A 15,878-nucleotide genomic window follows, 5' to 3' on the forward strand; every position below is an offset into this window, starting at 1 on the left:
TTGCAATAAAAAAGTTGATTTGCTCTTTTTAAACAGTAAAATAGCACCCATTCTCCATATCAGATACATACCGTTACCAACTAATGTTAGAAGCAGACCACAGCTAACATGCAAATCCAGAATCTGACACCTTAGCAAATCACACAAATCTCTCTTTTACATCAAGCAAACTGAAAACATGCAGGATCAGAGCTGGAAGAGATCATATTGCACCATGGGAGGTGATCTATTTTCCTGATCTTTCATAGAGGAACCTGTATTTTGGTGATTATTGTATATCTTTAAGAGCAACTTGCCAATGCATCCTGGGGAAGTCACAACACAGCCAGATTGTTCTTACTGACATATCAGTTATTTGGCCAGTTATGGCAATATTTATAAATTGAGTTCTTGAATATAATAAAACTTGTTAGTTCAGCCTTTGCTTAATAAGAAATTTGTATGTGAATAATGATTGGTGATAAGCAGGATGGAAATGTTTGACACCCCAGAATGGTAAGATCCAGGTGGGACCTTGTGTCAGTCCCAGAACAGCACAGAGCCCCCACTACCTGAATGTTTCCCAGTCCATCTATGTCATGCGTAATGTAGGAAATTGTTAGAAGCAGCAGGAGCAAGGATTCTGGCTTTTTCTTAGCATCTGATAAGTAGTAATCACTTGGCATATCTATAGTATCCTGCATAGCTATAGACAGGATCCCCATCCCTACTGAACCCTGGCTGTCTGAGATCATAGAAATACATTCTTATTAGTGTCTGAGATTACAATTGCCAGTGAAAGGAGCCTCGGAGAAGAATACATTATTCCTGTGTCAAAAGCTCTCCAGCAGACTGTGACTTGCACAAATGGCTTGGAATTGAATGAGGAGCAGAACCGTGAAGGGGATATTTCTCCAGCATTGGAGGGGTCTGCAGACTGGTTCACATGCACAATGGCTCAGGATGGAATCATTTCAGCACCATGAGACATGGACAGCAGCAATGAGGACAAGCAGGGGCAAACATTGGGACTGATTGCCTTCACAAGATCCCTACCAATGCAAATCCTTTGGAAGGTCACACAAAACATCAGACTTGATTCCTGCCATTTCTAGAACCTAGTGGATCTCATTTCCATATGACCTCTGGGATGTTACCATTTTGTGGAAGTTTCAGCTGTAAGATAAACAATTGCACTTGACAGTACAGTTGATTTTGCTTCATATCAGGGGATTCCTGATCGTTCATTACTGGCAGAGATTCCTCAAGAAAACAAACATAAGCATTCGTGCTGCTAGTGTGTCTCCAATATAGTTTCAATGGAAATTGTATTCTGTGAATCTGACAATAACTTTATGGGAAGAAGACTCCAAAGATTTGTATAGTCATTTGGAAATTGCAGGATTAACTGAGCAATATCTGTAGGAAACACAGCACCAAAATGGTAAGTAAATAACATTATAGATGTATTTATATTCAATGGGATGCAATGTCTTTAGAAGCAATCAACAGGCATGATGTACACAGTACTATGACACTGGGGATTTATTAGGAAAGAATGGTGGCACGTATGGTAAGGTTTTCTAATTATTTAAGAGTCAGCATACTCAGGATTGATATCTCAGTTTTGGATAGATGGTGATAGTGGCATCAGATTCTTATTTTCCTTTGACATCTTGGCAGAGTCATCCTCATTTCATCTAGTTGTCACAACCTTTAAAGAAAAGACTGATTCCCCCGGATAAACTACATTTTTATTAATTATTATGTGAAGTGCTGAAAAAGCAAGTGTGACTTTAGTAGGAGAGGTGAAGTATCACATTCCTTAAACTAGAGACTGTCATGAGGAGCTAGATGCCATGTAGGTGCTGGAGAGACAAAAAGGGGCAATTTAGCCCACCATTGTTCACTTTTCACTTGGCTTTACCCCAACTTAGATGTCCACACCAAATGTAGCAGTGTCAAAAGGTATCAATCGCCTTCGCAATACCTGAATGATTATTTTATCTATTTGACATCTGAGAACTGGGAGTGCTTGCAGGTGCATGTTCCTAAAGCTATAACATTCTCACAACATTGGACATGGGTCTATATGCATGTAAAATATGTATTGTAATAATGAGGGGATTAAATCGTATAATTATGTAGTAGAAGATTTCTTAGAGATCATATGTTCTAGAGTTCTTGTAATTTTAGTTACAAATACAAACTGCCTTTTTTTAAGTCAGATCTGCTGCTAATTTTTTTCCAGCGAAAATAAAATACGATTATTAGTAGCTTAAAGTGCCTATGTTTTTAGATTTGTAAATTCTCAACATTCAAATATGTTTTCCTTAATGGGAACATTAGGTGAAGCAGGTAAAATGTTTACATTATTGTTTTCTAATGCAGTCATCTCTATGTCTATGTAGCAGAAAGTAAAAGTCTTCCAAAATGATAAGATATACAACACATCCTATTGTACTAGACCTTTAAGCCATGAATTCAAGAGGTGGGAAAGTATTGTTCTTAAGAAACATTGAATTTCTCATTATTATGTGCTCTTACCTCTGAGTGGAACTGTCAGCTTTGTTAAGTTAAAAACATTCTAACAATTTCTGATTCCATTGCCTGAAGTGATATTCTAGGTCTTTTCTTTAGGATCAATAGATATTGAAATATTTCTTCCATTGAGGTTTTAGGCTGGTTAAATATGGGCCAAGACTAAGAATAAATGAAACCCCCAAGTGGGAGCAGCCATGTTGGTGGACTGCTAGTGGCTGGATGGGTTGGAATTTTCCATCTGATATTTATTATCAGAAATGAACAGACACAACCCTGAGCTCCACAGCCCCACATCAAAGAATATAATGGGGATATCCTCAACAGGTTTCATCTACAGCTACTACTGTCTACACAATCCGATCCTTCCATGAATGGCCAGCTGCAATCAGCAATTGCTATAAAATTTTGAAGTATAATTATACTTGCTTATAGATTTGTTAGTGGTAATGATAACTTTCACCTTGAACAATTACCTTTCCATGCCCATGTATGCCCACTAATAGTCAGATGTGGACATGCACATGGATTTATAACACCCAAACAAAGTAATTGTACTCTTTGTAGGGACATTGTCAAACCAGCCAATCCAGAATCATAATAAAAAAGGGTGAGCCTAAAGTCAGAGCCAGTAAAAGTATTAGCCAACTAATCCAAATTACAGGACAATCCGACACAGGCAAAACAAAGTGACATGGGCCTATAGGCTAGACAAGCAGTGAGAACTGGAAAATGGGATTTATAGGAGTAAGCAACAAGTAGGTGAAAGAGATATCTCAATACAATGTAATGGGCAGTCCTGGGCCTTTCTATGAGTGGTTGGAAGACAAAGTGAAAACCTTCATGGTGAATGCCTTGGTGATTTGTAGCATTGACTTGCTTCACATTTGGAAAGTAAAAAGGCCTTTGGCTTAAATCCAGACAACATAAGTATTTACAATGAGGACTCCCTCCACTCTGTGTATGATCAAGGTAAAAAGTTTCAACAAAATGGCATCTTGGCACTGGATGGTTTTAAATAAATTAGTAGTTAATACACATAAATACAACACATTGTATGGTGTAAGTACGTCCATGTCTGTGTTCACTGGCTTGTTTAAATCTACATTGTATTTTTTCCAGTATGGATTCATTAACACCTGTTTGAAGTCATTGGTGATTGAGAAATATGGTGAAGAGACATGGGACTTATTAAGGTATGTGCTTATCTACTGTGCATACCGTAACTGGCTTAGATCATAGAAAAATGTAAAAACAGAATTCCTTTTCTGATTTCCGAAATCTGTCATTTGAGTGATTGGTATGTGATACTCAGTACATGGGTAGTCTTAGACTCATTGGTTAGTGTGCTACAATTCTTGAATGAATAAGTCTGTAATTAAAACACATCACTATAATATGTACAATAATCTATATATCCATAGAATAATCTTTTTATTTAATGTACAGAAAGGTTAGAAGATCTGTAAGACTTGAATCATTATCTAGGTAGCCAGTGAGGTGTTCTTCTGTCTTGGTAACCAACAAGGGCATTCCTAAAACCTGAGCATCCCCTTTCTACCTCTAGAGTCCATTGTCTACATATTTTAATGGATGATCCACTGGAGATTAAACTACATTGTCACCAGTCATTCTGGATACTCTAAAGGAATGTATGGAGTATATACTCCACAGAAGGGAATGTTCAGATCATAACTCATCTTTCTCTGTGCACTTTAATGGATCGAGTGTGACCTGATCAAAATCACAAAGGTGATTTAATCTAAGCCATTCTCTAAAGTGTTAGAGGGCACTTTATTGTATATTTAAAATTCTACAAATAAATATGATAAATGAAATATGGAACTACAAAGATAATTCACAATAAACTTTGCATTATGTAAAGGTTTTAACTGTTTACTCACTGAAAATACATAGTAGTTCCCCTAAAATATATATGATATACAGTTAAGTGCATACAAAATGAATGGTGCTGATTACACTTCAACATTGGAATTGCAGTACAGGAAAACTATAGTGATTTGAGTGGTTTATGTAAAAGTACTTGAAGGTGACCTTGCAAGAATATATTTCACCATGCACACACAATGAAAGCCAAAAATGCATCCAGGGCTGTGTCTTCTCATTTGAATTAGAGTATTTGTAAATCACCTATACATTAAATCATGTAACCAAGGTTGCAATGATTCACACTCCTGTTATTGCATCTATGTTAATAGGCCCCAAACCACATAGCTAAAATGGTCTCAATATGGCAAATATATCAATAGTATGCCAACGGTGATCATTAGTATTCAGAACATCAATATATCTATGAACAAACATATGGAGGTTTTATCACACAGATTTATTAGCCCCTAATGTAGATGCGCGGGATATACATGTCAGTTTGTTAAACAGCATTGGCAATGTTTTGAATTCTGTGTATGTTTGCAGCAAATAAATGAATCATAATCGTTGAGCTGTGAGAATATTGCATTGATGTGGCAATATAACTCATTAATGGATGAATACTAAGCCTTTGTACAGATTGTGGGTGTTTTATTGTCCGAGCAGAATGTGTACAGCAGCATCAGAAATAAATATATGTGCCAGTATTTTGTAACCCATTAATTCAACAAATTCCTGAGCAGAGGGAGAATTTGCCCAGATTCCGTTCATGTCGGGTTTGTTTCACCAAACTTGATCTACTATCAAATCTTATCAATAAAAGCCCGTCGGAGGCCAGGAAAGACAAATCTTTCACTTAATTTCTACCCATGTTTAGGACTAATAGGCACCTTACTGGAAAAAAAGGCATGGGGGCCAGGCTCTGCCATTTGTGACATATTTTGCATGTCTTTTGTTTCTTTTTAAGGGGAGGGGTTTCCTTAAATTTTACCAGACCCTTATCCAAGTCTGGATGGCAGGGAAAAGGCCCATCCCCTGTACCATTTGGAATCTTACCAGACCTCATGCCTCACGTCCACTTTCCGGACTTCCAGAAGGATGCTGGGATGGGGGGCAGGTTATGGACATTTGAAGTCATCTTAAATAGGGGATAAATTATGTTATCGCTCCTCTCATCTAGAACAATGATTACCCTTAAGCCTTACCCCATTCTAAAAAGGTTGAATAAACAAACACAGGAATACCTTAAAAAATACCCTGTAATAAAATAAACACTTTGACACATGCTTAATGATTTTAGAAATAAACATTATTTATCCCCCCAGAATTTATTCAAGGTATCCAAGGTCAGTACATCTAGTGATGTAAATCCATGTCAATCACAACAAGCAATGAAAACTGACTCCCACCACTAAATAACAGATCCCTGGTGCTGTGGTAATAGCGCATGTAATCCATCTAGTATTTCCACAGAATCTGTTTAATCTGTCATTGGCAAATTCAGCTAGCTGTAGAAATACCTAAAAGTTTTGTTTAGCAAAGCAAATCAGATATACTTTAAGCAGACCTGATTCCAGGTGATCCTGGATAAAAGGGACATGTTTCTCGACCAAGGACATATAGTTCTCATTCTATTATTACCATTGGGTCTATAGCAGTGTTTCTCAACCCTTTTAACATGGGAAAACCCCTTGAAATTACTTTCAGGTCTTCAGGGGACCCCTCCCACCTAATTACTAAATCCACAGATCACAGTACATTAGTGTGGTGGTCACTGGGAAGAATGGCTCCTACATTGTTACCAGTGAAAAGAAAGTCACCCTTATAGATAGCAACAAATATCACTGGTATCTATTAAACTGACTTGAGAGTCACAAACTGCTCATTGCTCAAGGAAAATCTAGCAACCCCCTAGGAACCATAGTTGAGAAACAATGCTCTATAGCAGTGGTCTCCAACATTTTGGACGTTACGGACCACTAAATTTATGGACTCCGGATCGTGCATATGCAGGGAGTGAGGTCATGATGCCAGAATCCATCCACCCCCAGTCACACAACCCGCCCACCGCCCTGTGCCTGTGATGCATCCGGAAGACATGGTCCCCCCCTCAAGCATAGTCCTTCTCCTGACCAAAGCCACGGACCACCAACATTTTAATGGAGATTGGGCCACAGGTTGGGGACCTTTGTTCTATAGGGTTGTAGAGCTGGACAGCAAACAGGTCCCTGTCTGTCCCCACACACAGATAAAGGTACTTTCCCCAAAAGCACACCCCCTACCCTTGCATCCATTAACCCCATGAATGTCTTGCCCCTGGGTACCATCATGACAATATTTTGTGTACCATCACGATAACAACACAGTGGCTGCACATGAAAAGATGATTGTACATGAAGGCAGTGGACATAAGAATTGCTTGAAAGCTCATATTTATTTTTGCCTTGAGTAGGTTTTCAGAGTACTTTAGGCAAACAACTAAATACACACTTGAAATGCTTGACTTTACGAATTCCTGGAATCCACAATTGCAATTCTTGTTACATTGAGCAGACTGGAGGCTGATAGGTAATACAAGAAGCTGGCTGAGGAAGAAGGGTGTCACCATACTAACCAAACTGCACAGTGCGGGCAGGGGGTATAAAAACCATTCACATATATAAATATTGATAGTTTATCACATTCATCTGGACATGTTCTGTCCATTTTCCTGGGTTTGAGCTTAATCCCTAATAAAGACATAATTTTTGTGTACTCTCTGTAATGTATCACTAGTACCAAAGGTGTGTGGACAGAAGGATAAAGTGAAATTTACAGAGATTATTACAGTCATAGGTTGCACGCTTGTTTCCTCTGGCTGCTCAGGAAATGAGGACAGCAAAGCTCTTCCCAATGCATCTGTCCATATGAAAAATCTGTTTAATTATGAGCAGACTGTGTGATATCGCTGTACCTCTGCTGAAGATTCACTTTATGAGCTGGTACTCATTTTTAGGCTATTTACTGACAAGATTTATTTTACATATTCCTTACACAGAACTAAAACTGGAGTTCAGGACACCTTCATGACGTATGAGGTTTACAAAGATGACATAACATTGCAGTTAGTAGAAAAAGCCTGCCAGATGCTAGGTAAGTGTGTATGCAAAACACCAATTATTTACACTGTTTTCTGTTAACTAAAGGTAATTGTAAAACAATCTGAATGACATTGGATGAAAGGGATGTGCTTCATTAACATGTACCTCAGGGAAGCATATGAGTATCTGCTTTGACAATATTTCAATCATGTATATACACAGTAGGAATAAATATACACTTAATCAGGGAACACAAGGGTGCCAACATGCCGCACTATTGATTTTTTCATCACTGTAATTTAAGAAACATTCATTAAGAAACATTAAATACTAGGACATTAGCAGACATTTTCACACGTGATTCTTCACTTTCAGTAAAAAAGGATACAATGATTTAACTTTCTGAACCTGAATATTTCTAAAGATTACAAATACACAGAAAATTTAAACAAGCTGCCTACACTGACAATTGCAGGATAGGTTTGTGAAGTGCATGTAATTATGACTGCACAATCCATAGATGCCAGAATTAGTCCCTCTGCACTATGTAATCAGCTCTCAGTAGCAGACCCAGTCTGACACAGCCCTTTTCTTTCTCTATAATACAAGTCTGTGTAAAGACTCTGCTACCGAGGGTCATAGCACTTACACCCTTGTCAGTATGGAGCATTGCAGAGACAAAGGAAACAGAAATTTACTAAGAGAAGAAAGTATTGCAATGCATTTCCAAGAAAAAATGAGTCACAATTATTATTAGCATACGGGCTATTGGTAGACTTAAGATAGGCTTTAAAATTGTTTGGCTGGTATGGTCTTCCAAAGCTTTATATAGCACCAACACCTTTATCTTTATTGTAATGCCCTTACTATAGTCATAGTTCACTGTTGTAGTCTAAGGCCACATTGGTGAGAATTAACCAGAGTGCTTGGGGAAAAAAAACATGCAAACAAGCAAAATTCATTAAAACTTCATGTGACTAGCGTTGTGGCTGCTTTTTAAACCTTGGACCTTGGTGCCCTACAGCCAGAATACTCACCACTGAGCCACCATGTCAACATGCGTCTCAATAAAGACTACAACCAATGGATGCCATTCACTCTGACACGTCATATACATGTTGAGGAAATTGCATCTATTTTTCTTGTCTTTGCTAAACATGTACAATGATTTGCTGCTTAGCTTGTTTGCCAAATTTGTCAAGCTGTAGCACTGAACAAGGAGCCAGCCATCTGGACTGATATGTCTTAGATGCTTTTTTATGCCAGCCCATCCTTGATGCATATAGATGAACAGTGTAAGAACAGCCTTGTTGAAATGGTGTGTTGAAAGAAAAAAAAAGTCTGTATGAAGAGTATCATAGGGTCACTGTCCAGGAGAACCTGGCTGTATACTCATGATGATGACCTAGAATTAGCTGGTCAACAGTAATTTATTTTTTTAGTTTACAGTTATACCGAAGATTTTCAGTTTGTTTTGCTATATATGGTATGTGTTTACCAAGCACATTGGCCACACATTTAGTTGAATATCAGGCCGCCTACTTTCTCATGCCTGGTGTTTGCCTGGGATGGTGATAGTAGCATTTCTTGCCTTTCCAGTCCAGGTAAACCTGATAATAGTGACAGAGGCACATGGACACTAGAGGGGCACAAGTGCTGATGGTTGCAATGTGGTTTAGACCCCATGTTTGTTACAGGCTTGAGGGAACTTCCCACTATGAAGGTAAATGCTTGGTAGAAAACGGGTACTACATAAAAATGTATGTTCAGATCAACAGCTGGGGTTAGGAGCAGGTCAGGTGCGCAAGCTGAGGTCAGAATTAGAACATCTCTCATACAGCAAGGTCACCACAACAGGTTTAAAGTGTACTTGTGACTAGTGATAACCATTTAAAATGTCTGAAAATGAGAATATCACTGACCTATAAATCAGGTATGATCAGGAGAGGCTCAGTTTTCTTCCAAGACAACTCTGTAGCAACCAAAGGAAGTTTTCCTGATTGAAACTGTAACCTTGTAATAAATATGTTTCCTTGCTGTGCTACGGAATTGATAAATGTCCCCCATCTTTACCTGTACCCTTGACCTAGTTTCCTGTTGTATATAGAACTTTAATAACTGTTGTTAAAAGACTGTTGTACTGTTGTTTCATAGATGTTTCTCCAGAGGCTGTGCTGCAGCAGTTTGGAGAGTATTTCTTTGAGTTCTGCAAAAGGTCAGGATATGATCACATGCTGAGAACTCTGGGTGGAAATCTGTATGAATTTATTGCTAACCTGGACGCCCTACACAGCTATCTATCACTCTCTTACCAGGTGGGATATTTATTATCAATGTCTGATACAGCACTAACATGTGCATGAACTGCAAAGTCAAAGTTCCAAAGCCCCTTTAGAAATAATGTATAGTTGTGTTTTATTTTCTAGACAAATATGCTGTATGTATATAAGGATATAAATATTATTTCTTACACAAATTCATTAAAAACATATTGTGTATTTTATTAGTGTAACCATTTTTACTTTCAATGCTATTTTCTTATAAAATAGGGAGTCCAAAATAATAAGACATAAGCCACCAAAACTGTAAAGGTCTCAGTCACCTATACTACCTCATTTCCATACCATCTCATCCATATAAACCCCTGTCTACCATCCAGCATAATCTTTTGCTTCTATCTTTCATATTTTTTTCTTGTCATGTTCCTGGTATCAAAAATCAGTTGCTCAACATCCAAAGATGCATAGATAAGGTCTGATGTTATTACATTCTTGATGGCTGTACAATATTTTTCCTGATTGGACACTGTTGTTAATGAGCTGTAATGAAAAATCAGGTGAATCCGCAAATTGAATTTTTTTATACTTTTGAATATATCAAGGACTTGTCTTATCTGTGAAGAATCATACAGTGCATTAATCTTGCTAGCCTGGTCTTCTAAATTGCATGATGCTCTTGATCTGATTATCGCTCAATGGGGACTATCCCTAATTCTTTGTCATGTAATGGTGTAATGGCTTTCCCAAAGTTGGTGAGTATTTCTTTTAGTTATTGAATATTACATATGACTTGTTTTACATAAGTGTGTATTCTTCCACAGGCCATGAATGCTCCTTCCTTCAGAGTAGAGATGAATGATGATGGGTCAATGCATTTACACTATTATTCAGACAGAAGAGGCCTATGCCATATTGTTCCGGGTATGTTATTTCGACTAATTTCTTCCACTTCTTTATATAATATCTATAGTTGTGGTTTCAACCCCATTTTTCCTCTAGTTACTATAAAAAGATACATCTAAAATTGAAGATTATCCTAACACAAATCATACAAATATTTTGACATAGTTTAATTGCTTATGGGTTTAAATCAAAAGCTAAAGGGCATATAAAAGTGCAAAAATCTGCACTCAATGGATCATACAGATATGTGATGTGGAGGACATAAATATGGGACATAAAATAATTTCCCCCTTTTCTATGTCGTATAGGTATCATGGGTGCTGTAGCAATGGATTTTTTTAAAACTGAAATTTCTATGGAAATAATTAGTCAGTCTGATGAAGAAGAGAGGACTGGGAAAAAAGAACACATTGTTTTTCTTGTTACTCAGCGATCAACCGTTCCACCTAAATGTAGGCAAAGTTCTCAGCAGAAGAAACAGGTTTGTCCATTTTCTTTTCAAATATTTCTTAGAAGGCATCTTGTGTATTTTATGGCATGGGGACAAGTGGAAAAGATATGTCTTAGGCCTTTTTATGAAATGTAAATGGTTTTGGAAGGTGTGCAGATACTCACTGGCCTCTTTATTAGGTATACTTGTTCAACTGCTTGTTACTGCAAATATCTTATCAGCCCATTGCATTGCAACAACTCATTTAGGGATGTAAACATTGTCAAGACAACCCACATAAGTACAAACTAAGCATCAGAACCGATAAAAAAGATCATTTAAATGAGTTTTCATATAGCATGGTTGTTAGTACCAGGTGCTGTGGCCTAGTTATTTCAGAAGCTGCCGATCTGCTGGGATTTTTCCTACACAACTATCTTCAGGATTTTCTGAGAATGGTCTGAAAAAGGATAAACTTCCAGTAAGTGGCAGTTTACTGAGTACAAAATGGTTTGTTGATGCCAGAGATCAGAGGAGAACAGACAGACTGGGTGTAGTTACGGTAGCTCAAATAAACTCATTACAATTGATGTATGCAGAAGAGCATTTGTGAGGGCACTTAGAATCTTGAAGCAGATGGACTACAGCAGCAGAAAACTGTCCCAGGCACCTGTACTGTAAGCTATAAACCTGAGGCTACAGTTTGCACAAGCTCACTGAAATTGGACAACATGGTCCAGGCTGATGGTGGTGTAATGGTATGAATGAGATTTTCTTGGCACAGTTTGGATCTATTTGTTATAGTTGAGCATGGTTTAAATGTCACATCATACCTTGGTATTGTTGCTGACCATGTCCCTCCCTTTGTGACTGCATTGTACCCATGCTCTGATGGCTACTTCCAGCAGGATAATGCCCCAAAGTTAAAATCCTTTCAAAGCGTTTATTTGAACATTACAATGAATTCACTGCACTCAAATGGACTGTTTAGTCACCAGATCTCAATCCAATTGAGCAAATGGGATGTGGTGAAATTGGAGATTCATCATGGGTGTGGATACAATACATTTGCAGCAAATGTGTGATGCTAATATATCAATATGGACCAAAATCCCAGATAAATGTGTTTAACAACTTGTTGAATTTATGCCATGAAGAATTACGGCAGTTCTGAATGCAAAAGAGAGTCCAACCAGAAACAAAAAAGGTGTACCTAATAAAGTGGCAGGTAAGTGTATATGGTAATACAACTGGTTTTATTGTAAAACATGAAGCAGTATATTAATACCAATATAACTATTAGCTATAAAGAAAACCTAGGAGCAAATTTATAATGAAGAGCAGATATTTCTACCCACTATGCACACTGCTTAAACCCCATTCATAAAGTCTGGGGCAGCAGACTGAAGGTAGTGGAGGACTACAGTTCTTTTTGCTCAGCGGAGGAGATATGGAGATACAAATTTGACTGGTCACTTGACCATGCCCTTCTTAAATGAGAAAAAAACTCCTTCCAGCTCTACATTTCCTTTCATTTATTAATTGTCATTTACTTCTGTTGTGCTGCACCAGCTTTATATTGCCGAAGCTAGTTTATTAAAAAGTGCATTTGTAAAACACATTGTTCTATAAATGTGTTGTACAGACATACTGCTGCTTTTTAAATGCACCCCATAGCATCACAGAGCTGGGTAGACTCCTGTGACATCTGCCCTGGTGGTTTGACAAACTTCTGATCAGAAATGACCGCTGTGCTTTTCTATGGAGAACAACACAGCGGGTGCCAATTGCTCTTCCCCTTCCCCTCTCCTTAGAACAGAATGTGGCATTGTGTGTACAGCACTTGTTCATTCATCTGTCACTGGAAACGATCATGAAAGATCCTTTCCAGTGACAGTTATCTGACGTCTAACTGGCGTCCTACTCTCATGTAGGTTTATATATAGGAATAGCAAATGTCTTGTATTTTTTAGTTAATATTACTATCATTAATAATAATAAACAGTATTTATATAGCCCCAACATAATATGCAGCTTTACAGTTATCTGGCTTCAACTAAGTTTTGTATCATATTCATAGATTATTTTTATTTTTAAGTAGGTTAAACACTGAAGACTTTTTTTTTAAAAAGTCACTATACGGTAAGTATTTATGGTGTATAAGTATTTACCTAGTTGTTATTTAGTAATAGTTAGGCCTATTCAACTAGATGGATGTTTTGTAGCTTCATATACATCTAGTATCTATATGCCAGTGAGCCATTTGCAAAAAAATATATTTTTTCAGCATATGTTACCTAGCAATTGTCTTATGGATGGCAAAGCAAACGAATTAAAGAACACTGAAATCACATATCAGATCTATATATATATATAAATATCTAAATATATTATATTTCATACATCAATACATCTAATAAACATATAACTTTAGGTTTTTTTAGGGCTGTTAGTTTCTCATGTGGCCAATAAAGCTAGAGGACTCCCTGCCCATCGTAAAAAAAATCAAGTGTAGTGTGCCAAATAAAACTAGGCCGAGATACGGAAAATTGATGAAAACAGCTAGATAGGGTTGAGCAGGGCTAGCTGTCATTTATTCTGTTGCACTTTGGGTGTTATATGTAGTAATTACAATCCTGGCATCTCTTCCTGCTTCATAAAGTAAGTAAAGCTTGTATGAGTAGGATTGTTGAACAAAAACATTGAAATTAAAATGAACAGGCAGGGTGGTTCTAAAGTGTTATATAGTTACACCTTGTAACCCTTTATTGCACTCTTCTTTAAACACAAGGTACTCTAAATGATACTTTGAAGCAGAATAAATCTGTAGCAGTTAAATTTGTTTATATATTTTATTTTCATGTAACAACCACAGGAAACAGATGCTTTGAACAGTTGTGCTATGAACATTATAAAATGCTTCAAATCACAACAAACAATTGGGCAATGAGGGGAACCTATTGCACCTGGGTCTTGTCACATTCTATTTCTGCTGCTGACCCATGACAAACATGTTTCAGAATAACTGCATTGTTTGCTTCGTGACAATAAAAGCAATCAGTCACACAATAGATTTCATTAAGCTGCATTTTTCATAAAAATCCATTACATGGTCCAGTCTTTTTGAACAGAGCCTATACATGGAAAAAGAAAACAATATTACATTTAGTGTAATATATAAAGAAAGTCCATGCAGTATAGAGTGTATAGAGGATTTGGAAAAAATGTAGCATTGTCTGTTAAGTTAAGCAGACAGTGTTGTCAGATTTTTGTGGGTTATTACACACTCTTCCCTCTGTTAATATGCCAGTGCTAATGATGAATAAAATATGTCCTTAAAGCACAACCTCTATTCAAATAGGTTTAATTACACTGGCTGTGCCCCTTCTCCCTTTTGAAATCACCTACTGTACATAGGAAACAAACATACCTGTAAAATGTAAAATTTGAATTACATTTACCTTACCTTTGCACCACCTAGGCTAGGATGATATCACAATCCTTCTGGGTACAGTCCTATGGGGAGCAGAGCATGCACATTTCTGTGAACAATGTGCTTGCTGTGTCACAGGACTCTGGAATGATGATGATAATAATCCCAGCAATTTAGAACATGAGGATCAGATGTTTATAGTTGAACATTATTGTGTACAGATATTTCAACCTCAAAAATAAAAAAAACTTTGTAGGCCAGTACAGGATAAGCCTTACTGGCTCCCTATTTACTGGTATGGTCTAGTTTTTGCTAGTGTCCTAGGTGGATAGCTGTTTGGAAGACTTTTCTATTTTTGCTTATTTTTATTATTATTCCTGATGCTCTGCTAGACGTTGTCCCGTGCTTCTTTAAATTTCTGGACCTAAGAAAGCTGGATCCAAAGCTCAGTGAACTAGGCTCCGTCCTGGCCCCGAACTGCTGGCATTGCCACTGCACCTGTCCTCTCTATGAAGTAATGGAAAGGCTGGTTGGGCCATGCACCTGGAGCTACCTCATTTAAGTTTTCATTACACTGATTTCACTTCAGGAGAAGTTAACAAGTCATCCACTGGCTGGACTATTGCACACATGACCTGTGTTCTCTTTTTGGCCATTAAGTGCCGCTAACCTGACTACCTGAGCCCCTGCCTCTTATTGAGAGCTTAGTGACCTAAATGTCATGCAGTCACAACAGGCCTTAATCTACACATAGGTAGGTAAGTCCTCTGGTTCCAAGTATCCCTAGCTCACATTCAGAAGCTCCTTGTAGTACTCCCTCTGGACTCATGAGTTCTGTAATCAAAGTTTAGGCTGTCTTTGGGGTCTTCTGCTAGAGCAACAGATTTGACTTAAATTAATAATGTGGAACTAATGATGGTCGCCTTGAATTTATTCTGTGATGGTCTGCCTCATCTCCTACATGGGACTTATATTTGTGCATGTGTATTGGAGTATGGGTAAAGTTCTGGACTGCAGAACCTGCTGCAGCATTTATTCCACATAGCCTTCAAGGGATCATGTATTGGATCATTGGGCAGCAAAGATTTCTAGATCTCTACTATGCTATTTGGGGTCTGTTGGAGCAAGGTGCCATTGCCTCATTTTTTTTTCCAACCTGTTCACTATTACTAAATCAAGAAAAGGCGTCCTCCATATTATTTGCCTCAAAGCACAAAATGTCTTCATCCAATTCCCAATTTTGCATGAAATCCACCAATCCACTAGGTCTGTCATCACTAGTGTTGGTCGAATAGCTCACTATTCGATTCGACAGCTATTCGGCCGAATATAGCAAAAAAATT

At 37.7% G+C, this 15,878-nt stretch overlaps 1 protein-coding gene across 1 annotated transcript in view; it reads left to right on the forward strand.

Annotated features, from left to right (window-relative positions):
* The first annotated feature begins 596 nt into the window (after positions 1–596).
* The window catches only part of LOC140328382 (guanylate cyclase soluble subunit beta-2-like), a 35,874-nt gene continuing 20,592 nt past the window's right edge, over positions 597–15,878 (forward strand). Inside the window, exons 1-6 of the mRNA XM_072407921.1 lie at positions 597–1,423; positions 3,643–3,716; positions 7,448–7,542; positions 9,645–9,805; positions 10,591–10,690; positions 10,981–11,153. Coding sequence (XP_072264022.1) covers positions 1,421–1,423; positions 3,643–3,716; positions 7,448–7,542; positions 9,645–9,805; positions 10,591–10,690; positions 10,981–11,153 — 606 coding nt within the window. The 5' untranslated portion in view covers positions 597–1,420. The remainder of the gene's footprint in view (positions 1,424–3,642; positions 3,717–7,447; positions 7,543–9,644; positions 9,806–10,590; positions 10,691–10,980; positions 11,154–15,878) is intronic.

Source organism: Pyxicephalus adspersus, chromosome 4, assembly GCF_032062135.1.
Source record: "Pyxicephalus adspersus chromosome 4, UCB_Pads_2.0, whole genome shotgun sequence".
Lineage (NCBI taxonomy): Eukaryota > Metazoa > Chordata > Amphibia > Anura > Pyxicephalidae > Pyxicephalus > Pyxicephalus adspersus.